The sequence below is a fragment of the Parasteatoda tepidariorum genome, chromosome 2 (genome assembly GCF_982258835.1).
Source record: "Parasteatoda tepidariorum strain Cologne lab strain chromosome 2, Ptep-v5.0, whole genome shotgun sequence".
NCBI lineage: Eukaryota > Metazoa > Arthropoda > Arachnida > Araneae > Theridiidae > Parasteatoda > Parasteatoda tepidariorum.
The window spans coordinates 12,271,613-12,298,680 of record NC_141756.1 but is presented as its reverse complement, the minus strand read 5'-3'; the positions used below and the strand labels follow the sequence as shown (position 1 = coordinate 12,298,680).

The following is a 27,068-nucleotide window of genomic DNA, read 5'->3' as shown; positions in this document are numbered from 1 at the left end:
TTACCACTAGAGTAATCACAGATAAGTAAAGCGCACACGCGAAATTAATTTTCTTGAAATCACTTTTCCCAAGAATTTTTTATTCTTTCAAAGCACTTTCTTTTATTTTATTTTTATATTTTATTATTTAATTATTTTATCTTTATTATTTTATTTTTCTCTTTATTATTTTATATTTATTATTTTATCTTTATTATTTTATTTTTCTCCTTATTATTTTCTTTTTCTTTTTATTATTTATGTTTCTCTTTATTATTTTATTTATTTTATTATTTTATTTTTATTTTATTATTTTATTTTTATTTTATTATTTTATTTTTATTTTATTATTTTATTTTTATTTTATTATTTTATTTTTCTCTATATTATTTTATTCATTTTATAATTTTATTTTTATTTTATTATTTTATTATTTCTCTTATTATTTTTTTTCTTTTATTATTTTCTCTTTATTATTTTATTATTTCCTCCTTATTATTTTATTATTTTATCTTTATTATTTTATTTTTCTCTATATTATTTTATTCATTTTATAATTTTATTTTTATTTTATTATTTTATTATTTCTTTTATTATTTCTTTTATTACTTTATTATTTCTTTTATTATTTTATTATTTCTTTTATTATTTTATTATTTCTTTCATTATTTTTTTTTCTTTCTAAAAACTAATATTTCAAAGCAAAATTCAAAAGCAAGCTTAACGAGGAAGTCAGATACACAACACAAATATTGCTTCTTTTGAGTGTAAACACGAAAATCTTTAGGCGCTTCATCACACAACACTTCGCGTCACAAAGTTAAGGGAGCACAAATTTCTTTCCAGTCCCAATTAGAAGAAGAGCCTTCATTTAAATCAGCTGCGATGAAACCAAATACAACGGCATGAATTTTGTATTTTTCAAGTATGAACGTGAAATCGTTCGTTAGGAGCATCGTCAGATTTAATCCATGAATAAGGTTTCTCTTAAATACGAGTAAAGTAGTTTGCATTGACATCAGATCCCGGTGAGATCTTGTCTTCATCACTTAAACCTCTTCGACCCTACCGTTCCATCCTGCCGACTTATAAAGCCGTTACCGAGAGGCAAGATAAAAACAGAATTTATGCTGGGGAAGAGGACATCAATGTTAATTTAGCCATTTATTAGCAAGAGAACAATCATTCAAGTGACCCAAAATCGAAGAAGTAATCCTGAATAAAAATGAGGGAAAGTTTAGGCAAAATAACCCCGAAAGGTTACGTCTCATGGAAGAAGGGAAACCTGAGTAATTACAATTGGTCCATTAAATAGGTTGAGGGAATAATGCGTTTCTCACAGTTAGTAAAGGGAAAACTATAAAATGTTAAAACTCATGCATACTTAGATATAAATATAGAATAAGAAAAGAGGAAGTAAATAATTAAATGTGAAAAAGTGTTTAGTTTTGAATAAAAAATTAAGAAGAAGAATTTAAATTAAGTAATAATTTAAAAAGATTAGTTGAAGTTTTTTTAATCTTATACATATATCATCTTTCTCTTTTCCATTTTATTTTTTTTTCTTAAATAAAAGTTAATTTTCTGAAATTATTAATTGTCAACTTCTTTAAATTATCCAGTATAATATTACTTTGCGCACATCCATTTTCGGGCCCATCCTCGGTAACTAACAAATCAAACGCACTTCAGTACGGCAGTAAGAAAGCACTATAAAACAAAACTCCTCTATTTGTGTTTTACCTCAATTTGCACTTCTGTTTTCATATTTTGTAATCTGGCAATCTCTTTACGAAAATATTTTAAATCATTCTTGAAAAATTTCCCGTTGATCTAAGTTTATTGAATTCGCTGCCCGCTTTATAGATTTTGTTTTATGTTTTTTCTTTATATTTTATTTTCTATTTTTACGTGATATTTTTACTTAATGTGTTCTATTTTATTTGTTGAAAATTTTTTGTAAATTTTTTTGAGTGCTCCTCACACTATTGCATTGATATATTTTGCTTTGGCTACATTGATATTAGAAAGCACTCCTTTTTGCGGATATAATCGTGTGAGCTGATGAAAAGATTATATATTTTATTTTCCGGATTTTTCTTTTCTTTTTTTTTTCTTTTCCCCTTTTTTTCACTGTTCTGTAATTGAGGAGAAAAAAAAGTTATTAATAATAAAAAGTTTTCAAAAATATTTAAAAAAAATTTAACAAACATTTAGAAAAAAAAATAAAAACCTGGAAAACAGAATAAGAAAAAGATGTAATATAATATATCAATGTAATCAGAATATATCAATGTAATACATCATTACTACTGTATTTATATATTTAGCTTTGACTATATTAATAAGCACTCTATTTTGCGGGTGAACTGACGACGAGATCATATCTTTTCCTTATTTTGCTTTTCGGCTTTTTAATTTTTTTAAAATTTTTATAAAATATTTTAAAATTTTTTTTATTTTATTAATAAATTATCTTTTCCCCTCTAAAAATATTTCTTTCTTTGTTTTCTATACATTTTATATATATACTTATATATATACTAAAATAATTGTTAAAAGAAATGATATATTAAACTAATTTACACGTACGAGTGAGTACCCTCCTATTTCAGGAAATGAATTTGTTTTACTAACTGAAACCTTGAAATCTTGTCCTTTTATTTTTATGTCCCTCTTATATTTCACTGATTCTTGCTTAAATTGTGTCTAGTCTTCTCATTTAATATTTAGGTCATTTTCGTGTTACATCTGTATGCATGCAGTGACTCAAGGACAAAGTTTACGGTTTTCAGACAATCTAAAAAAATGGACTACTTTTGCATAACTTCGAAAGAAAAAAACTACTCTATTTTTAAAACAGAGAATGTATAAAACTAAAACTGTGACTAATACGTAGACTGTTAAGTAATAAAACTGTTATATTTTTAAGAAGTATTATCTGCACTATTATTTTTTAATATTTATACTAATGCAAAGAAATTAAAATATTTGATTATTAATACATTTTAGCTATAAACTTAGACAGACAATTGCATGCTATTAACCATAGAGATATCCAAGTCAGATTCTGGACTATTAACTATCATTCAATCAATTCCGATAACATTGTGGTTAATTGTAAAGAGCTGTTTACACTATTTTAATTTGAACTAAAACGTATTCCAATTGGTTGCTAGTTGTAAATGATTGATCATCGATAGATTTTTAGCCAATAGGTAAGTGAAGAGACGTCTAAATCAATCTACATGAGTCATCTCTTCTAAATATTAGGGGGGCCGGAAAGTAATGTCGTTTCGGCTCATTAAATATTCGTTAGTCTTAAAAACCAATACATTTTTTTCTCGATCCATTTCAATTCATTTTCGATTTGGCATTGAAAGGTTGTTGCTAACGAGGGTGAATACATCATTGATTAAAAAAAGAATCTTGATAACAAATATCAAATGCACCGAAACGACATTCCTAACTAGACTCCTCTATAGTATACTCTAATTCAGGGGCTCTACTTCTAAATACCTGCAAGTGACGTAGTGTGGGTATCTCGATCCTGATTGGTTGAAACTACTCTACGCCATTTTGCTTATGAACGATCAGCTGATGTCATAGGCCACATGTGTGGGTATATGTGGTCTTCTTCTGGAAATGCAAGTGCCCAATTTTCGTAATTTTTTGTGAAATTGTTTTTGGATGAACAATAACAAGAAGAAATAGGAAGAAGGGATAAGATGAGTTCGAATCGAGTCTCTAAAATCATCATGTTATTTTAGAACGGATTTCGTGTAGAAATAAATTTTAATTTTCTGTTTATTATCTTCATGAATGTTCAATATATTTCATATTTGTTTTTTTATTTCTATAATATGACCGGCGCTTAACACATTTTTGGATTTACGACTATTATCAATGTGCAACTTCGTGGCCTTATAATTTTAAACCGAACTTAGAAGATAAGAGAACTCCTGGATCAAAAATTGGAACAAACTAGCCTTCGTGGAGGACTTTTAGATGAAATCAACACGCATTTGCGTTATATAGGAAGGAAAACCACGAAAACCTCCCATGGGTAGACTGGCGTCAAGGGGATTCGAACCCCCAACACGTCTATCACTGTGGATTTGTGATCGGTACGAGCTGGGAGCATAAATCGAAACGACCAGCCATCGCTGAGATTCGAACCTGTGTGTAATTGGGAGGCCGCAGCTATTACTTGCAGGGTGAAGATATAACATAGGAAAATTTTAAAACGAAATATTTTCGCCATAAAGTGTTTCAAACCCATTTTGGAAGATGCTCTGCTTTCTTGACCACAAATGCTAATACTTTTTTATGTTTTATAATCATCGTTGAACAGCCGACCCAATATTTTGGATTTACGACTACTAATGTTTAACTTCGTAGCCTTGTAATTTTGAACCCAATCCAGAAGACAAGGGAACTCCATGATACAGCATTGGGAGAAATTTTGCCTTTTTAATGGAAATAACCTGCATTTACGTTACTCGGAGAGGAAAACCATAAAAACCTCCCTCGGTTAGCCTGATGGCAAGGGGACTTTAACCCATGATCCATCTACCGCTGAGAATATTTTACGTCAACACTGTGGTCGGTGTAAGCCGGATGCGGAATTTGTATCGACCAGCTATCGCTGAGATTCAAACCCGGTTCACCTCATTGGAAGGCAAGCGCACTAACCCCTGAGCCATCCCGGTTCAATGTTAATACTTACCGACTATCGGAACCATGAAGCCAAGTTCATCAACAAGTTGAAACATTGCCAGATTCTGATTTACACAGATCATCAGTTACAGCTATTACACTGCGGTGCATCAAACACGACAATATCGTGTTCATTAACGATTTTTATACATACAGAATACGATAAAGTTGTGATCATTATCGACAACTATAATTATCGAATACGATATCATTGCGATTTTACAAAATTATAATTATTAAATAAGATATTATATGATATACGATATTTTGCAATTTAAGTCATTTACATTATTTTAACACATGTGTTAAAATAATATAAATGACTTAAATTGCAAAATATCGTTTACTTTTGACAATATATCGCTATATTTAAACTTGACATTTAGTGGTTATAGGGACTAATGTTTGTTGGTGACAATTCTGAAAAGCAGTCGAAAACGCATGGTTCTTATTACCGATAAGTACCCAAAAGTTCTTTGGAAACCAAAAGATGATGTATAATCAGGATTTCGGCTACATAAAAACAGGATACAGGCCACCTTATTCACCAGACTCTTATCCAATCTATTTTTTCCGCCTAAAAAAGGTTTCGAGAAAAGGGTTTATATACTACATTGCATAAGATTTTAGGATAAAATAAAAGAATCTTTGGGTAAGAAAAGGCACAAAATATCAGTTGGTGAGTTGGGACCAAAAGTAGAAATGTTTGAGGCAATTTTGCAGCTCTTCATTGACTCCAAAAGTGGTCACTTGGAAAATTTTAATTTTATAATCGGTGTTGAAGAGGTAAAACAATTTTAAGTTTACGACTATCAATGTTGAAATTCCTTGCAATTTTAAACCCAATCCAGAAGACAAGGGAACTCCTAGAACAAGTATTGGGGTAAGAAAGTCATCATGGGGGAAATTCTAAAGGAACTAATTTCCTTACCGCAATGGGATCTTAACCCATCATCCTTCTACCATGAATTGGGGATATTTCATGTCAGCAGTGTGGTCGGAACGAGCCGGGAGTCAGACATCACCGAGGTTCGAACCTGTGTAAACTTCTTACGAGGCGAGCACTCTATCCCTTAGTTACTGCTGGTTTGGAAGAAAATTTGAAAATATGCTATTGGTAGTTATATTTTTCTATTCATTTGAAAGTTTGTTGTAATATGTATTTAAATTTTGTACTATGTGTGCCCACGTTATTTCTTGTCACTCTGTATTGCGTATCATAAGCATCTATGTACTATTTTTTAATTTCAAACTAATTTCACATTACTTTTTTATTAAACTTACACGTTTTTAAATTTATTTAATTTAATACATTGTGTACAGAAATGCTTCTAAATATACTGTTTTTTAAAAACATGTTAGTTTATTCGTACTTGTTTCAAAATAACAACATAAACTGTAAGGCACAATTATTTATTGCTCCTTCTTGTTTTCCTTTTGATGTTGCCAGCATTTACGCACTAAAAAAATAATCAAACAAGAGAACGTAATTAAAAGAAAGTGATTACGTAAGTTCTGTAACGTAAAAACGCGATGATGGACGAGATAGGAGGAGAAAAGACGTTGTTTATAAACTATTCAAATCTTGTTGCTAAGGGAACATTCGATAATTCATAATTTAAAATATGTAACATAGAAATAAATAATCATGTTTTCTTTATTTACTTATCTTTTTTACACACATTAAGAATCCCGGGCTAAAAAAGTATGGTAAAAACACCACTTAGGCAATGATCGACTCGATTTGCCTTTTTAAGTTTGAATATAATGCTATTAAACATCCCCTCGAATGTAGTTACATAGTTAAAAAAAATAGTTAATATACAAGGATTTCTTGATAAAAAACTTCATTCGCTTCAAAAATATGGAATAACAGTTGAATTTTTTCAAGCGCTCAAAAACAGGCGTCAATTTTCAAGACTTGCCAAGAGTGAATTAAAAAAAAAGTGATTTGAAATATAAAACATAAAATTGCCAACGAAAAATGGAAAAATAAAGGTGAGAAACAAAACTAAACTACAGTAGAGTGGAAAAAGACGAGTTATAGTTTGTTTATTTACGTCGCACTAGAGCTGTACAATGAGCTATTGGCGACTGTCTGGGAAACATCCCTGAGGATGATCTGGAGACATGGCATCACAATTTTGATCCTCTGCGGAGGGGATGGCTCCCCATCTTTGGTAACCCAACGACCAGCTCTCGAAGTCGAACACTTTACGGTTGGCGAAAAACAGAACAAGAAAACCACAGAGGCCGCGAGAAATGCATTTCCAAATTTTTAAAATTATTTGATTGTATGCCTCCTATTCTCTACAATAGTATTATTATATATAATGTACTCGTATCAATTAACAATGTATTCATATATGTTATCAATAACAAAATTAATGAAAATTTTCATTTTAATACGATTTTTTTTTTAAAATCATAAGTTAAAAATATTTTTTATTTGTACAGGATAACCGGATATGGAACGAATCGGTTTTTAAATTCATTCAACTATTTTCAAAGTGATGCTTTTCTTCCTGTGATTTACTTAAAAAATTTTATTTTTCATTTCTATTTCCCCGTTTAGACCATAGAACACACATTAAAACTTTGATTCCCAAATGGGATTCCGCGGAACCCTAAGCTTCCTTGGAAGGGTCACTAGGGTTCCGAGAGTTACGAAATTTTTTTTAAAAATCAATTATGATTTTCTAAACCTGCAATTTCTAACTATATATAAGAATCTAATGATGGTGTAGCAGTTTTCCATTGTAGTTGGTACATTTTTATTGGTCAGAAAATCACGTGGTAGGGTCTAGTTTTCCCTCATATTTTAAGATAAAGTAGTTATTTAAAAAGGTTTCTAATCTTATCAACCGTTTTACAATGATTATTTTTCGTGCAAATAAGATGCTGTTATAATTACAGTTAAAGAGTTTCGTTAAATGATTTAGAACAACTTAACGATTAGCTTCAAGCACAATATGATGCACCGCTCGTTTGGTAAGCGAAAATAGGGAGACTTCGAAAATTTACGTTAGCTTCCGTACGCTCCCGTATGTAAGATTTTGAGCATTTGCGCATGCGCACTTCTAGTGCGCATTCGCCCGTGAAAAATTATATCAAACTTAAGTAAGTGAAAATTAGATATTTTAATGAAAGATATCTTTTGTTTAAAGATATAAGATATTAAGTTAAAACCGCTAACGTAGTGGAATATCATTTTAACTTAGACCATAAAATCACAACAAACACTTAAAATGGACGTAGACTATCTCTTTAAAGCTGTGGCAGACGATTCAAGAAGCTTTGCTCTACGGAAAACTGCGGTTCTGGGAGCAGAAAAATGTGATAGAATATAGATTTTGATGAATTCAGCGATAAAAAAGGCAGCTAATTATTAATATTATAAATATTTAAAAATATTATTATTGAACTTCTATTGATTATTCAACTTCTTTCAACTAAATTATATAGTTAAAATAAATATAATTTATAATTTTAAAATAGCGAAAACTTATCAAATTTCTTACGGATCTAGTACAATTAATATAATGTTAAATAAAAACCAATAAAATTATTTATTTATTGAATGAACCAATGTTTAGTAAGGTCACGCGATTCATATCTAAATTTCATCAATACAGTTCTTCAAATTCGCTTTCCATATCCATGTTTTTAGTTCGAAGGTAGCTTTAAACAGAAAACAACATTTAACAGCTTAACGTGCTTGTCTTTGTAGCGTAAATCACGCCAATATAACGTAAAGATACGTAGCATCCAAAGCAAACACGAGCATGCGCAGTTGACTATCTAGAACGGATGCTGACGTAAAAGTGTGAAATCGCCGTAATATTAAATTACGGTTGTAAGCTGGCCAAATTTGTTTCAACAATATATACTTTTGTATAATGGTATAACAATATAAATGTTATTTTGAAAAATGATAACTTAAAAAAATTACTTCTGTTCACCAATAAATCTAAATATTTATAAACTCAAGCGTAAGCAACGAGAATTCTTTTTATATATGTTAAATGAATAAAATCTACTTCTGTCGAAAAACTGTTTTCTGCCAAGAAACAAAAATTATGGCAAAACAATCATCGGTGTTGGTGAGCGGCAGCGAACATTGGTGCTTAGCTCCATAGTAATTTATATCCGATTAATTGTCCATTATTTATTTAATATTTCAGTTATTTTTTATAAAATTATTTAGTAATTAAAATACTTGACGAGAAAGAAAAGCAAAATTTTGAAAAAAAAGCTCTAATAACAATACGTTGAATTAATCATGAAAAAAAAGTGCATTTATTTATGAAAAATTGAACTAGTATATCGCATAAAATAAAAATAACCAAATACAACAATGAAATAAATATCTGTCTCTGATAGGCATTCTCAACATTTATTTTAGTCCTTTTTGTTTCAATGGAAACCATATTTTAGCATATTTATATTCAGTTTATGCATAAACTAGGCTAGATGCCGCTCCACACATGTAAATTCAACTGTCTGACATAATAATACTGATAAAATGATACGATGAAAAAATTTAATTTTTCATTCATAACTTAAGTATTTTTAAAATAATAATTACTGTTTTCATTTATTTATTAAGTCTCTGGGTAGTTAAAAAAAGGTCAATCATTTAGGGTTCCATATTCGAAAAAAATTAGGAACCGCTGCATTGCCACCTGTTGCCAGGTTAAAACTTAATTCTTTTTCAACCTTGCCGAGATTGCAATTTTAGTGAATCATTATTTGTTTCAATATTATAAAAAAGCGATAAAAAAATGAGATTGAGTTATGATTACAAATTTCGATACAGATAAAGTAACATCAAAGGATTGGAGCGTCTTTATCTGCTTGATTAGGATGAAATGCAATTGATGAGAGAAAATTGATAGGTTAGATAAAGATACAGTTAACTTGTATCTTTATCAATCCATTCATATATCTGCTTTACGTCAGATTCTGGAAGGGAAGAAAAACAAAAAGTGTTTGTATTAAATGTTTTTTCCAGAATTTAAAAAGTGACAGCACTAACCTGTACGTAAGCCAAGAGAAATCGAAACAGATGATTTCGTTGTGAAATATTAGGCAGGATACGTCCGATAGGTACCAGCATTTTTTAATCTGTACCTAGTTTTAAATACTTACAATCAGATACTACTTGTCAAAATAATATTTTACCTGGAGTTAAAAATAGAATTGTGTCTGCCAATAAAGCCTTTCATGGGTTTAAAAAGTCTTTTCAAGTCACAATTGGGTACTTGCACTTCAAGAAGAAGAAGACATTCCATACCCACACATGCGACCTATGACGTCAGCGCGAGCTTATCTTTATCAATAAAATGGCGTATTAAAGTTGAGCTAAGTTTCTCTACATAAGTTTGAATGTCAATTAAGGATAAGTTAATTAACAGAGAGTTACACACGTCGAATTAATTGAAATATAATTCTCTCTCGTCTACTTCTACTTGACTTAGATTTATTATTTGTTTATGTATTTTAATGTAACAGTGATATATTGTTGTTTTGTGTACCTGGCAACTTCGATACATAATTAGTTTGTTTATATTCCACATGGCTTCGTACCTGTCTTTGTGTTAAGTCGTTAAGTCTCTATGTAAATATATAGTGAAAGAATTGAAATCTTGGTGAAAAAATTTTAGAATGTGTCACGTAAGAGAATCGATACTTGATGGGCTTGGGTTACTCGAAATAGAATGGAAAGAACAAAGTTGATAACGTAAACAAATGCCTCGTTTCAACAACCAATCAGGATCGAGATACCCACACTACGTCACTTCACTTGCAGGTATCCCATTAATTTGAAGAAAAACTAAATTCGTGTAATACAAAACCTTTAGCAGGTTTATGGCTTGGAGATTAACAAGATATGAAGTAGCCCATTTGCATACATTTGAGTAAAAGATTTAAAGGGCTATTCTTGGAGTAGTAAAAAAATTATTATTGAAGATTATACAATACAGAAATTTATAAATGTTTTAAGGTCCCAGACATTATAACAAAAAAAAAGTAAATAATCCAGATTAATAGACTTTACTGGACTGATGATCATATTAGAATGGATGATTTGAACCTTGGCTTAGACGCAAGAAAATGATGACCCAAGTTGCGATGTGTGAATAGACGCAGTTGAGAGATTTTAGAATCCTCAGCGTTAAGAACTGGAAGATCATTGTCACCTAGAGAAATACTAGAAAATCTCTCCAAAGAAAAGCTTTGACTTACTCTGGGCTGTCGTGCTATTAAGAATGATGATGAACACTAACTTGAAATAGCCTATACTTTTTTTAAAAATGGGCGTGTCTAAGTTACATGATTTCTCCACTATCCCTATACGTTTCAATGCTATCCAGAAACCTTGCTTTTTCCCAACGCCAGTACATCCCCATTTCTAAAGGTATTGCCATGGGGAAAAAAGCAAAATGTTCCGAAACCATAGTAACGGAGACTGGAGAAGTGTGAAGAGTGGGAAAATCGTGTAACCTTTAGACGCCTAGTCTATTTACAAAGAATGAAACTCTATTACACCTAGGGTGACTAAAATAATAGTTTTCTTAATCGTTTGTATCCAGTTTTTCTTCGTTTCGATGTCGAAATTTTGATTACTAGTTTAGGGAACCAACTTCTCCCCAACAAACTTATAAATAAATAACTGCAATACATTCACGCTCAGTGGCGTGCAAAGGGTGTGATGATACTTGGAAAAACTCCTCAATGAGATGCTTTTTAAGAAAGAAATATACCGTATATCCCGGGGTATAAGTGACTGTCCCAAAATTTTACAAAAATCAAGAGATCGACTTATTGCAGTATCACACGGATCCCACTCTGCGATGGATTCTTCTTCATTCTCATCTGCTGAGTCTCCCAAAAATCCCTCCTCATTCTACACTCTTTAAAAAATAAAAATAAAAATCATATTTGAGTCCACATGTTGCCATACGCCTACTATTATTTGACACATGCTGTTTTTGTAAAAAGAAAATTCTCCTTTTATCAACCATATTCATTCCAAGACGATTGATTTTAGAAATTTCCATATTTGATCTTTTCGGTAGTCGACTTATACTCCCGACAGACCAGAAGTTTTTTTTATCTCGTAATCATAAATGAGATGTCGACTTATCCTACGGATCGAGCTATACAGCGAGATATACGGTAATTATTAGAAAGGCAAAGCTAGCCAAATTAATTCAATTAAAAAAAAACAATGGGAAAGTGAATATTTACAAAAATCTAAATACATATTAATACATATCGTTTCAAATGCCCCTTGCTAATACTAGCAAGCTTGCTTGGTGAAACCAAGCAAATTTTTAAAGCAGAGGATGCGTTTCTTGTTTCTCAGTGGCGCCATCTATGTTCAAGAATGCGAGTTCAACCACACACATATCACTACTTTATAGGGAAGAACCATTCATACATCCATTCATCCTCAGATAGTAATTTTGACCTGAATCAGAGAACGATCAATCTTCAATTCAGTCCCCTCAGAGGTATGATTTAAAATAAAAAATGGGAACGTGGAGAATTTTGTGACCCAACAAATGCAACGGGCACCAATCACCATTTACTACAAGGGGAATCTTCGGCCGGTGGGGTTCGAACTCACGACATGGGCTCAACGACCCACGAAGCGCGCTATCGCGGCATCATATTAATACATTTACTTAATAATATATTTTTCTTATAAAAAAATGTAAATGTTAATTATTTTATGACAAAAAATTTAATACTTCAAACTTATTAAAAATATTCTTAAGGTTTTTCTTGAATCTTAAAAATATTTGAATTTTGAAAACCTATAATTTCATAATTACTTTTGTTTAAAAATCATATATTAGTGTCTGATCATAATGCGCTAATATATGTCTAAAAATCATATAATAGTGCACAGTTATTTGCCTGAGCCAATTATTTACACGACAAAAAAATTTAATTTCAAAACAAAATGCAGTTTAATTACACATTTTAAATATATAATACATTTTTACGTTAAAGTAATAATGCGTGACGTAATAATACAATAATACATAATACTAAGGCTCCTATACTATCAGTATAGGAGCGTCTATAGCATAGATTCTCAACCTTTTTAACGTTACCGCCCCCTTAAGGAGCAAAAATCATTTCAAAGCCCCCCGTTGTGAAAATCCAGTTATTTAGAGCATGGTGACGGAGCGAGGTGTGCTGAATTATAAGAGGCAACATTAAGCAATTTATTAGGAGTTACATTTGTTTGGTTTTAACAAATAATGTGTACATTAACTCGATACTTTTCTCATGGCAAGTAATCGCAGTCTATTTGTTCTAATTAAAATAAATACGGTAATAAAAAAATACAAAAAGCCTATGCTTAAAATCAATCATTTATTCTTAATTAGATAATTAAAAACACACCCAAAATAGTTTTTTTTACACTAAAAAGTAGTATCAACGAGACATTCGTTTCTTAACGTTTGGTTCAATACTTTAAGTGTGGTGACGACGCTAGTCCCCTCGTTACACAATTTCGAGTTGATTTCTCTTTTTTGTGTGACAAGATCCGTAACAGCACTGAATCCACGTTCGACAAGGTAGGAGGAAGGGAAGACATTAAAAAATTTTTAACGATAGTCCGCAGTCCAGGGTAGAGGAGACAAAATTCTGTGAGACGATCATCACTTCAAAGTTTCATTAGTTGAAAGTTCGACCAATTCCTCATAAATCTGAACCTCTGCTGTTTCAATATTCACAAAAAGGTTCATAACCCATTGAGGGACTTCCAGGGAACAAAAAATCTTTAAAACGGTCAGAAAAGTCCACGAGTAAAGAGTCAAGGTGTTGACAATATTCTTGTGAATCATCAGAGCGAATTTCACCTGCTTCACTGAACTCATTCCAACCAAAATTCTGCTTCCACAAAATGAGTTTTTTCAGAAAGGCAGAAATGACTGATTTTATAGGGATCAAATTGAGCTCGTCGGCATGAAGTTGTAAATTTATGCCATTAAATTATAATAATATAATCAGCCAAAGTCTTTCGCCAATTCTAGCAATCTGTCTCTCAGAGCTACATCTCTGTTTTAGAGAAACTTAAGCACAGAGTCAAAAAGATTCCAAACCCTATTGAGACAGACGCCTTTGGAAAGTCAGAGAATCTCGGTGTGTAGTAGCAAACGATTGAATACTTCATTATACACAGTTGTATGAATAATCAATCGTTGAGAGCATTACTGCGAATTTTGTTCACAGCAAATATAACATATTGCAATAACTGATGCAAACGGTCTCTGATATTTTTTCCCACTAAATGCTGTCGGTGAATCAGGCAGAGACAGCTAAAATATCTGGTATTTCCCTTTACAAAAGGGCGATGTCGACCCACCATTGCAGGATCTCCATCAGTGGCAATCGACATAATATTCGCAAGAGGAATGTTTTTCTCTGTAAAATAATCTTGAACAGTATTAAAAACAGACTTACTTTTAGTATCTACAATCAAGCATCTTGCAAAAAGTATCTTGTGACTACTTTTTCCTACCTTTCCAAACCGGATCTACGCCTACAGTAAAGCTTACATTGAATGGCAAGGTTGATTCCTCAACTTGAAGGAAATATTCGTTGGATATCAAAAGTTTGCTTAAAGAAGCTTCAACATCTTCGGCCATCTCACCATTTCGTAACCCCCACTGTATCGTTGCTTAATGGGATATTTCGGATTACATTGGATGTGGCTGGATGGCGTAAAACTGTTTCTAAAACTTGACAACCGGCAGTATCAGCTCTGATCCGATAGTATGAACCTTCCCAGAATTAGCAATAAATTTTGATATATTATAAGAGGCTATCAAACCATCGTCGCATTTTTGTGATGAGATTGCTAGCAACCCGGAGACCGAAGGTGCTTTCAGAAACTTGTCTTTGATGTTCGCGAAAAATGACAAATCTTTATTTTGTTTGTCAGGATGAGTTTTTTGCAAATGCTCCTGCTAGCTGAAGTATTTAATTGTCTCATTAGATAAAACTTTGTTACAAAGTAAACACATGGGCAGTTGAGAGTTCAACAGCGATTGAACAAATCCGAACTTCAAGTGCGTGGCACGGTATTGATGGTACTTCTTTTTGTTAACCAACATTGTTGGTGGCAGCAAAGTACAAACGATGAAAGAAAATCAATTATTTCTCCAAATTAATAAATAATTTATGGTAAGGAACTAATTCGCGCATATACCTGGCCAAATAAACAATGAGATTGAATCGAAACTAGGGAAAAAACTGTAAGGAAGGTAACGAAAATCATCATAAGAAACACGAGTCAAATCAAACATTCATACCGAAAGCTCATGCTCTTCAATTTCCGTCAAATGACTTGAATGAGTCAGAGCCATTCGCGAAATAGCTATGATGAATCAGAGGCAAAATCTACAGACTCATGAGCTGCGCTGTGCTGGTTCGGAACGGAGAAAGGGTGTCGTATAAGTTCGTTTTATCGGTGGTACAAAAGATGTAAGAATCTTAATTTATTTTGTTAGTTTAATCTGAATTTTCCTTTAATATTAATTTTAGATTAATTTTATTTATTAAGTAAATTTACTTTAGTAATTTTATTTGTAAGTTTTAAAATTAAATTTGAATGACAAAAGTGCTCATCGCCCCCCTACCGCCCAAAACATGCCCAACGCCCCCCTAGCGCCCAAAACAAGTTCACCGCCCCTCAGCGTACTCCCAACGCCCCCAGGGGGGCGGTATCGCCCCCGTTGAGAAACAATGGTCTATAGTATAGACTATGAATAGTCTAATTCAGGGGCTCTACATAATACTAAATAATAATAATACATTTTAAATTTCGGTGTCCTTAATGGATGATTGGGTGCTCCCTTTGGCCGAATGCCTGTTTCAGTTGCCCCTACCGCTCTGCCCGTCATAAGTATAGAATAGTAGGTCAAACATGCAACTAGAATCTGATTTAATTCGGATAAATATAAACTTATTTTTTTAATATTTGATAATATGAGCTGATAAAAAACAATAACAAAACGTAAATACAAATCAAGAGAGTTTCACGTTTTCAACAACTTAGCAATCAAATATCTAATTTTAGCTGATTTTGCTTAGGAATATTTTTAAATATTATCGAAGGATTCAAAATATTTACGAAGGTATTGAATTTAGAACATGAAAATAAAGTTATACTTCACAGATAAAATGTTTTCAGAATAAAATCAGATGGAAAGTTATAAATATTTGGCAAGAATTATCTCTGTACTTGAACTTAGGAGTGTAAGTACAGCATGCATATTTTTCACCTATGAGACTATCAGTTTGTTATAAGTGTTTTTCTAACATTCTAAAAATTAATAACCACTTAAAAAACACATTAAGCATCAGTTTTTTCTTTCAAAATAACCTGTTACGTAAAGCTAAATTGTTTTTCTTTCCTCCTATATCATAAGTGTTTAGAAACATTTTCCAAGTTTATACAAAGGGCTTATTTTTATCATGAAAATCTATGAGAAAAAATATATCATGATTACTTAACGAAACTTTCTTTTTATTCTATTATTATTATTGGTTTACATCAGTCATCACCAAAATGCATCTTTCAATACGAAGATTTCGCATAGTTATGTTAGATTCTGTACGTTCCCGCGCGCATGATTTGAAGCAGCTAGGCATACTTGGGTATAATATAGCCTACGTCACAGGTTGTGTTGTTCCTACTAAATTTAACCCATGAACGGCATTTTCTGCGAGCCTAACTTCAAGCCACAAATAAACAAACGAAGTGTTCGATCGTTTAAATAGCTGCTCGCCAGATTTTATTGCACTATAAAGAAAAGTTATTGAAACTAAATACAACTAAATAAACAACAACAACTAAAACAAATAACAACAACTACTAATAACAATAACTAAATAAACAGCAACTAAATTCCATTCGTTTAGCATTGCGTCATATGTTGTTCCTACTAAATCGAACTAGTTGTTTTTTTTTCATATTATACCCACTTGCGCCATTTTCCCCCTCCTTTTTTCCCTTTTTTAAATAGATTTTTCGCATCGTTACGTTTTTTTTTTTTTTTTTTTTTGCGTGGTTTTACAGAGCTACAAGCATGCTGTTCGTACCTGTGGAATATTGTTTTCTATTTAAACCTACCTTCAAATTAACAACATGGTTACATATTACGGTTAGATCAAGAAGAACGCCTACACAGAATGAAAATGGAGGTTTCATTATTACAAAATATTAAAATGAATGATGTGATTTTACAACAATGAGAAAACTGCAAGTGACGTAGTGTGGGTATCTCGATCTTGATTGGTGGTTGAAACGTGACAATTGTTTGCGTTAGCAACTGTTCTTTCCATTCTATTTCGAATAAGCCAAGCCTTGTCAAGTTCCAATTCTCTTAAGTGACGCATTCTACATTCTTTCTCAAAGATGTTCTTTTCCTGTACATTTCTTACTTAACACAAAGACAGACACGAAGTCATGTAGAACATAAACAAGCAAATTGTGCATCGAAGTTGTCAATTAAGAGGTTGAGGATAACCTTTGACCAGAGGGGCTTAATGAGGATGGGTCATTGAGCTCCCACTTCCCATCTGTTTGGGGACGATACTTCATTATTTCCTGTTCAACTTTGAGAAAAATCTCAGTTAAGAGGTTGAGGAAAACTTTTGACCAGAGGATGGTTCATTTAGTTCCTACTCTTTTAGTTTGGGATAGGTTTAAAATACTTTAGTTTTGATTGGATCTTTATTTTGAGCTTAAAATGATTGGATATTATTGATTGCTAAAATGATAAGGGGGAGGGTTTTTCAAAGACAGTAAAAAAAAGAAAATTCCTGGAAGGAAAGGGGTGAAAAATAGGTTTTAACATAGGTAATTTAATTTTAACATGAAAAGAAATAAAAGATGATGTTCACAGAAATGGTTTCACATTCTTCATTACTCTGTCTTAATGTGTGATATCTATTTAAGAATTCATATGATGAAAGAGTACTTTATATACCTCCACTTTTCTATTGATTATTTAAGAACCTAAATAAGAAGGTATTTTAGGTTACACATTTGTGAAATCTAATATTATTCACAGTCTTTTATTCTAACCACTCTTCAAGGCGGCTACTTCATACTTCTTCTTCCTCTTTTCAAGCACTACAGCAGATTCGCAGTCACAATGTCAAGAAACTTAATACGTTTCATCTAGAATCCAGGTATATTTACTCAATTAGCTTACATTTTTTCACTGATTATGGCTATTTGACGCACAAAATATGGAATGTGGATAGCATGTTCTTTTTTGAAAAACTATTAAAAACCTGAAAAATGTGAAAATTAAAATACGATTCGTAATGAGAAAAGTAGGAACTTCTCATTTTTTGATATTGAAACATTTTATTATTTTATTTGAAGCACTTATACATGAAATAATTATAATATTATTATAATTCATATTATCATAATTAATGTTATAATGTTTATTAATAATGGAATTAATAGTATTATCGATTTTTTTCTCCTTTCGAATAGTGAGGTTTTACTTTGTGTTTAACTACGAAACGCGGCATTCATTGTTAAATTACCATATCTGAAAAAAAAAAATCTTTAGTCTGTTCATTTTTTACAATTAAAATAATTGTTTTCCCCCTTGGAAAAGTATTAAAATAATTTTTGGTTCAAATTTATTGTATAAATATATTGTGGTAAATATGTTTTACTTTATAAATTATTCACACATTTCTTTCGGTTATTATTATTAATAATAAATATTATTGACTGCTTATCATAAGTTTGTAATTTATTTATTGATTAATAAACTGAGTAGTGCATTGACTGACTTGACCATTCAGTGACTGGCTTGACCATTCAATAATTCGGCCGACTAGTTCTTTTCACTAGTTCTTTCAACGATTCCCTTCCTCGCGCTCCTCACTAATTTATTCTTTTATTCACTCGCTATATCATACGCAAAGTAATTTAAAGCAAACGCGAAAAAAATTCTAAGACAATGATTTTGCATAAAATATATCATTATCACCAAAAAAGTGATCGAACGTCACTGTTATACAAAGTTGCTGAGCAATTGCTTGCAAAATTGTTTATAACATAAAATTGAATAACACTTACAGAGTCATGCTTTTTTTATAAAATCTATAATAAAAAAATAATTGTAGAATCATGTTTAAGTTATGGAATTTTATAACTCTGCTCTGCGTAACTAATTTGCAGTGGAAAGTCATAAAAGTTAAGCAGTTTTTAAGTGAATCAAACGTAATTTAGTCCAGTAAATATAGTGAAAAACGGTTGTATCTTCAGAAAATTAATACCCAAGACATTTTTTTGACCAAAAGCTTTGTTATACATAATACTTTATTATATAAATGATATCGGAAAATACTTCCCTACTCTTCTCTTCCCCTCTTTTTTGAGGGAATGATTCGAGGAGGAGAATTGAAATTTTTTCTAAACTGGCAAGTGAGGAGTTGTCTCCCATGCATTTTTTGAGGCTGAATCGAATTTTCGATTCGGAATCGTTTGCTGAATCGATTCCGAGACTATGAGACTAACAGCTTTTTTTATGAACAAAAAGTATAAATTTTTACTTGTACCTGATATGCATCTAATATTGCTATCTAAGCAAGTGAGACATTGTTCCTCAAGTATTCCTAACGCGAAATCAAAAGACTATGCACAAGTCTATTGAATAAGTAGTTCAGAAGTTGCATGAGTCTCTTATGTATAAAATGTGCTTCTTTTGACACGTGCTTATGTATATACTGCACATTGTTATCCAGGTAGTAGCTGAGCATGTAAAGTACAATGCTGAATTGAATAAAATCAATTTAGAGATGATCGGACTGTTGACTCGTGTATAGTCTTATTAGATTTAATGGGAAACAATGTCTCACTTGATCAGATAGCAGTATCAGATGCATTAATAAGTACGAGTGCAAATTTATACTTTTTATACATAAAAACATTATACATTTTAAACTATAAATCCAATCATCTCGGAATTGGTCTCATTCAATTCAACGTAAAAAATTAACCCACTTAACTCTTCGGAAGAAATTCGATTCTCCCCGACAAATCACCCCTATTTCCCTCTCAAAAAAGGGGGAAGCACAGAGAGGAAAGTTGGAGAATTTTACGGTATGATTCATAATTACATAACAAAGTTTTCTATGAGAAAAATCTTCGTTATTAATTTTTCCGAAGGAAAAGTTCATTATACTGAACATAATTGATAATTGCGGCTGGCAGTAATATTGTTTTACTGTTGTAATTCATTCACGTCACACTAGAGCTGCACAATGGGCTATTGACGCCGGTCTGGGAAACATCTCTGACGATGATCCGAAGACCTGCCATCACAATTTTGATCCTCTGCAGAAGAACCCCGCTTCGGTAGCCCGACGACCTGACCTCAGCGTGAAGGCGAACACTTTACGGTAGAACAGTTTAACGCGGATCAATACCGCACACCCTCGAACACTTCACAGACCAGGGCCGGCCCTAGACATTTTGGTGCTCCGGTCAAAACCTTAATTTTGCACCCCCCCCCCTTTTTTTTTAAAGTAAATCTCATGCGACCATATCAGAAAGTTAAGAAAACATTGAAAAAAAATATTTAAAAAAACGTTTTATTAAAAACTCAATCATCAGATAACAAGATAAGCAATTTAGCACTTAAGGCAAAAAAAACAAAAATTAAAGTGTAGTAATGCTAACTAAACTACTATCCCATATTATAAATAAATTCTAACTAACCAAAGTAATTAAAATGCCCTTTTTCTAACTTTTCTTTCGGCAAACTCACGAACCAGTGATTTCAAGTCTAATTTCTCACTAATTTGGTGTTCTATAGCTATCATTGCCAATATCCATTGAGACGATTTTGCGACTGCATTGTTCTGAGACAATTTTTTATTATTTTTTGTTTTGAAAAGCTTCTTTCCCCTATAGCCACAGTGACTGGCAATGTAAGTAGGATTCTTAATGCTATGATGAGGTTTGGTGCGAATTTAAGTGTAGCGATAAACTTGAGAACTTCAACAGGGGTTTCCTTTTTTGTTAATAATGACGAAACAATGCTTATTTCATCGGCTAGTTCCAGGGCGTTAAGATCGCTTGAATTTCCATCAGTTAAAACTACTTCCAAATCTTTGCAATGAGCCAGTAGCTTATTTCTGGGAATGTCTTTTAGACCAAAAATATTATACAAAAAGCTGAATTAATTACTGTGAGTATTTAGCAAATTATATCTGGTTTCCAAGGCATTTATTGCTTGATCTATGTGAAAAAAATATATTTTATATTTCTGTTTGAGTTCTTGAACGGGTTCATCCGAGCCCTCATACAAAAACTTTCTTGTTTTGCTTCTGATACGATGACGTGGTGTGGTGGTTTCGAAATAAGCTTCCACGTCAATCTCTGAAGCAAGCTCGGTTGCTTCTAAAATGATGCTTTCAAAAGTTTCATCTGATCTCTAGTTTTCAAAGAAGAGTTTGCAGTTGCTAAGCATATCAATAGCTTGTGACATATCAAAATTTACAGTTTGCAAAAGTTTGCTAATGGGGTTAATATGACTCAAAATTTTGCACCAGATCACAACAGAGCATATAAATTTGAACTGCTTCAAATTATTTAATAATCCGCTAGCCTCGTCTCTGATCATATTATCGATTTCTGAATCTTTATATATGCTGTACAACATCGTGAATTGGACCAATTTGAAACCGCAGAGCTTTTAATGAGTTGACCCGACTTTCCCATCGCGTATCACTCAATGGTTTTAGGGTGTAAGTATCAATATATTTCCGTAATATTGCCCAACGAAAAGGAGAGGAAGAAAAAAATGTATATAACTTTTGAACAATATTGAAGAAGTTGGCTGCCTCAAACGAGGATTTTGCCATATCGTTTACAACCAAATTTAGCGAATGGCTGTTGTATGGAACATAAAATGCTCTGGGGTTTATATTTCCGATTCTTGTTTGTCCCAGCACGCAGCATTGACTCGCGTTTGCTTTGGCGCCTTTAAATTCTTGTGGTGTCTGTCATTTTTAAAGGCACATTAGTTATGTGCCTCTAATAAAGGGTGCATTTGGCTTGTACCTTTTATATAAGAGGTACTGTTTTTAGAGTGTACTCCCTACATTTTATTTTTATATTTGTAATATATAACTATCCAATTTTTTTTAATACAAAGGACAAACTAAAACAAACAAAATGAAAAATACTCTGCCAATTTATGGGCATCTAAGCTCACACGATTAACACCAAATCCCCCCTTCATTGTAGGTACCTCCACTGCCCCAAAAAAAAAAATTTATATCACACAAGACATTTTTTGATGTAAACTCTAATTTTTGAAATCCTCCCCCCCCCCTTGTGCGCCAGTGGCTAAAAAAAATACAATGCATTTTATTCAATTCCAGACTCAATTATCTTTCATTTGATACCACACAAGCCATGTTTTGATCTAAACTCTAATTTTTGAAATCTACCCCCACCCTTTCTTTTAGCTTATGTCTGATGGATTTTATTCGTTTTTAAAAATGAAAACAAAAATTAAAACACTTACCTTCACAGAAGCCAAACGCACTGGACAATTTGCACAAGCCATTTTTTAAAGTTTTTTTGCACTAACAATTTAAACAAACTATTTTATTTCGCACCAGCCGAAGTCTAGTGGCAAATAATGCATTGTTTTAAGTCTACTTCCTTTTTATATGCAGTTAAAAAGGGCTGTTAGATCTTGTTTTGCTTGGTTTCAAAATTTTTGTTTCCTGTACAGTCGTTTTGCCACGGGCCGAAAAACTTGTCATTTCTTGAAAGGCGGTGGTTGAGTGGTTTTGTCATGTTGAATTGAATTCAACTAGATGTTGCCTTAATGTTTAAATATATTATATTATTTGAATTATGTGCTTAGAAATAAAATGATAAATTCCGCCTGCAGCCTCTCAATCTTGTCAACTATCATTTTGGCGCCCCTAGATCATTGCGCTCCGCGCGGCCGCCCGGATCGCCCTACCCTGGGGCCGGTCCTGCACAGACTGATCAAAGTGATATCCAACCCACGCATTGACCGCAGCCAGTAATGCTTGACTTCGATAATCAGCTGGGATCCGTGTCTTAATGATCAGTCCACTGCGGGAATTTTGTTTTACATCTATCGTGCACCACTAGAGAGCATTTGGTACCAGAGCTCCAGAGCTGCTGAAAGCTTGACGCATAAGCACCAAAGAACTTTCAGTAGAAATTTCACCGATTCTTTGTGTGTGTTTTGTGTTAGCATTGCTAATTTTGCAAAACTTTTATTGTCATAGATGGCAACACGTTATACTGTTGCCATGGTAATAGCTTGAGTAGTATTTGTCTTAGCGAGGTGGAGTATTGAAGTTAAGCTGTGTTTTTAAAATTTCCCGCATAATCTTTATTTTTTAATTTGAATACGAATTACCTAATATGTGTTTTCTATATCATAAAAATCTCACTATGCGTAGAAATTTGTTATTGTATTTTTGAGACTGAACTTTAGTGTTTGGAGTAACACATTCCATCAGATGTTTTTCTTTGACTGCATAATTTCAGTATGGAGAATGCTCTTAATGAAGATCTTCCTGTGGGGATATATCACACAAAAGACAAAATTAAAAATTTGAAATTTAGGTATACTGAATAAAAAATAGAGTAACGTCTTTAGTAAATAAATTTTTTGATATCACTGGATTTTTTAACTTTTATCCATGCTTGTTATGTTTGAAACGCTTATTGGGGATATGGGGAGATTTCCATATCGTGATCTGTGGCAGAATAATTGCCAAGTCGTGGCAACTTCCGGGTAGCAGCCCGCGAGAATCTACAAAAACATCACAGAAAGGAGTCACAAAGCGATAACGCATGGAAACCCCCAAGCAAGCATCTACAGGTTTTTTAAAAGAAAAAGAACATTACATTTTTTAAAATCTATTTGGCACCTTGGTGATTGTAGGTGGTGCAACAGATCATGATAGGGAAATATCCCTCACTTATTATCCACATGTTTTAGACATTGAATAAAAAGTGTGTTTTAAACATAATAAAAAAAAACATTATTACTCTACCAGTGTTTCCCAAATTCTAAAATCAATGGAAACTGAAGGATACTGGGATTTCTCCCTTACCCTGGTAGTTAATCTTAAGGGTGCCCACAGAGATTTCCTCAGGGGGGATGATGCAAGCAGGAAAAATATCAAATCATCATACTATTTTGAAAAATTGTGAGCAAATATTTTTTTTTATTTTCTGAAAAGTAAATTACCTGGGGGATATTTCAGTATAATAATCAGTCTCTCTAATTATAATCACGAAGGTGCCAAATAGATTTTAAATTTGTACATTAAAAAGAAAACATGTACAGGTATGCTTTTGGGTGGCTGAAGTTATACCTTTCATATTAGACCAAAAATCGCCAAGACATGGTGATTTTTTTTGTCTAGATAGGGATATAGAAATGTTCTCATAGCTATATGTATTGGAAATTTTCGAAAGCAGTTTCAATATTCTAATTTAAACTTTAAAATCAATAAATTTTGACCAGGGAATTAATTTCCCTCTAAGATGGAAAGAAAAGAGGGGGGGGGGGCTTTAAGCAAACTTTTTTGAAAGATATGTATATTAATTTAAATAATAATTAAATATAATGTTTTAACAACTCAATTAATAAAATTACTTGTGAAGTAAATTTTTCTTGACTTAGAATAGATCTTAGATTTTTTAAAATTCAGTTTAATCTTTATAACCTTTCCTTTTGACGTGATAGTTATTAGCTGAGTTAAAATACCTTTTAAACCCATAAATATGCTTCGATAAAGTTAAGACAAATTATTGGGTGTAAAAAATTGAGCAATTTTGATAATTTTTTTTATTGATTATTAAAACTCGGCAGCAAAAACTTCTCTTTTTTATGAAAATTCTTCTTTATAAGCAGTATAAGCTAGACTTAGTAAAAACTTAAATTAAGTGAAAGTTAATATTTTGTAAGAAGTAAGAAATAATTTTAAAAATTTGCTGGTCTTTTTACTATTATTAAAAAAATTGGTGATGCGGACGTAACATATTTTCATTGTTACGTTTATAGCAAATCAAGAACTTGAATATAAAATAAAGTGAATGGTACTCATAGATATAAATAAAATTGAGAGAAACTAATTAATGAAATTCCCAACATTGTGTTCTTTTTAACTATTCCAGAATTCAATTTCATATCACTTTGACTACATTAAGGTTAGTGTTTTCTGATGGTTTTCACTAGCAAGCTGATAATATTTTGATATCTGAACAGATTATTGAAAAGCCTTTCAAAAATTTTATATATGACTTTTTTTATTTGAGATTTATATCAAAATTTTTCTGGTCTGCTAAAAAAGGCTTAACAATGATAGCAAAACTCTAAAAAAAAAATTTTTTTCACTTATTACCAAATTAAGGGATTTCTGATTTTTCCCAATTATAAAGTTAATTAAAAAAAATTTTTACTCTATGATTAAGTTCTAAGAATTATTTACTACTTATTTAATTTCAAAAATTATTTAAAAAAATTTTTGTTACCTTATAAATCTTAATGTTATCATTTCTTACATAAAATATGTATATATATTAAAATATTTATTTAACTTAAATATGTTAATAAAATTCTTTCTTGCTTATCATATACATATTAATAAAATCATTAATACTATTTATCCTTAATATTTCCTTTTGTAATCTCTTATTTATTTACAGTTTCCATCTTGTAAATCTCAATAATTTAAAATCATAGAGCATTGTGTCCGTAATACCAAAAGTTTTATCCAAAGCAAATTAATTTGTGTTCTTCATAATTATTTAAAGTTATAATTTTTAAAACTTGAATATTTTGCAAAATGTTACACTTCTCTGAATATACATTACAAAACTTCAAAATTCAAAACTTTGAAATTTTGGTATAATTCATAGAATTGCATTGTACAATTTTGACCTTTGCATAAGTTATATCCCTAACGATCAGTTTTTATTTTTAATTTTTCCGAAGTCATGAAAGTTTAAAAGATTCAGAACAAATATTGAAAACTTCAGGAGTTATCCCTACAAAAAATATTAAAAGTGCTTGATGATTTTTAACTTAATTATACACATTTCAAAATCTACAAATGTTACATTCGTTACCATGTAATTGCTGCCGGGTGAGAAAGAGTTCTCTTAACACTTGGTTTTGTGTATAGTAAATTAAATAAATTGTTACTGAGGATGCGAAACTTTTAATAATGCTTGTAACAATCTTTATAAATAATTTTTTTATTTATTTATAGATTTTGTTATAAATCAAGTTTGTAGAAAAAGATATTTTATAGATTTCAGTTCGACTGACTTGCTAAATTATTTCTAAAAAAATTTTTGTGTTTCTTTTTTTTTTTTTTTTTTTTAATTATGTGCCCCCTGAAATACAATACCCAGACAGGTTGCTGCTGTTAGATCCATTTCTGAGAAAGAAAATTAACATGCAAGTTTTATTATTAGATTTGACTTTGTTTTTTTTTAAAATAGTTATGTTACGGTTGCACAGTTCAATAAAAATGCACAATTTCATTATTATTATTCTCCATATCTTTTAGGGTAAAAGTTAGAAAAATAGCTAATGCTTGTTTCTCTGAGAAAGATTCTTTTGTATTTGGAAATCCAAATGAACTTGAATTGGTCAATATGATGAAAGCTCCATCTGCTAAATCAGAACAAGAATTTTGCTGGCAGGAAAAAATTGAAAGAAATGTGAGTTTCTTATCTGTTGTGTAACAACTGTCAGAGTTCAAACGAAATGTGTATCTGTTCATGAACTATTACTCAAATTACTTTACCACAAAATTCTTTACCCTACAGAGTATTTTTCATTTTCAAATAAGACTCATTGTAGAATGCTTTTTTTTAAAAATATGGGGTCACAGGGAGGGCAAGTTTGCTCCCACCCATCCACAGGTAAAATGACCTTGGAGAAACTATGGAATGAAATATGGAATTAGATCTCTTCCTACCCAAGTGGAAGAGATAAAGGAAACCTTTTTTTCCAAAATTAAATATCAAATATTAAAAAGTTTTTTTAACAGTTTATGATTACAATCTAGTTTGAATGTTATTATTATTGAATGTTATTATTTGAATGTTATTATTTAATGCATCATTTTTAAATGTGTAAAAACCAAAAAACAACAATTTGGGAGAAAATTTTTTTTTTTTGAGTTTCTTAAATTAACATAATTGTAGTCTGTTATATTGTGTTCCTTTCATAACTTTTTACTTTATTTCATAACCCTTCTGAAAATTCTTAGTTAAAAATTTA

General features: G+C 31.4%; 1 protein-coding gene across 5 annotated transcripts in view; it reads left to right on the top strand.

The window, feature by feature from the left end:
* LOC107440726 (tectonic-like complex member MKS1) overlaps positions 1–27,068 on the top strand; it is a 76,907-nt gene that overhangs the window by 31,655 nt on the left and 18,184 nt on the right. For 2 of the 5 annotated variants that reach the window (XM_087156872.1, XM_087156873.1), the window contains one exon: positions 26,350–26,503. In XM_087156872.1, coding sequence (XP_087012998.1) covers positions 26,350–26,503 — 154 coding nt within the window. Of the gene's footprint in view, positions 1–22,991; positions 23,977–26,349; positions 26,504–27,068 lie in introns of those variants that run through there. The other 3 variants (XM_016053716.5, XM_071177160.2, XM_087156871.1) reach the window with 3 other exon arrangements.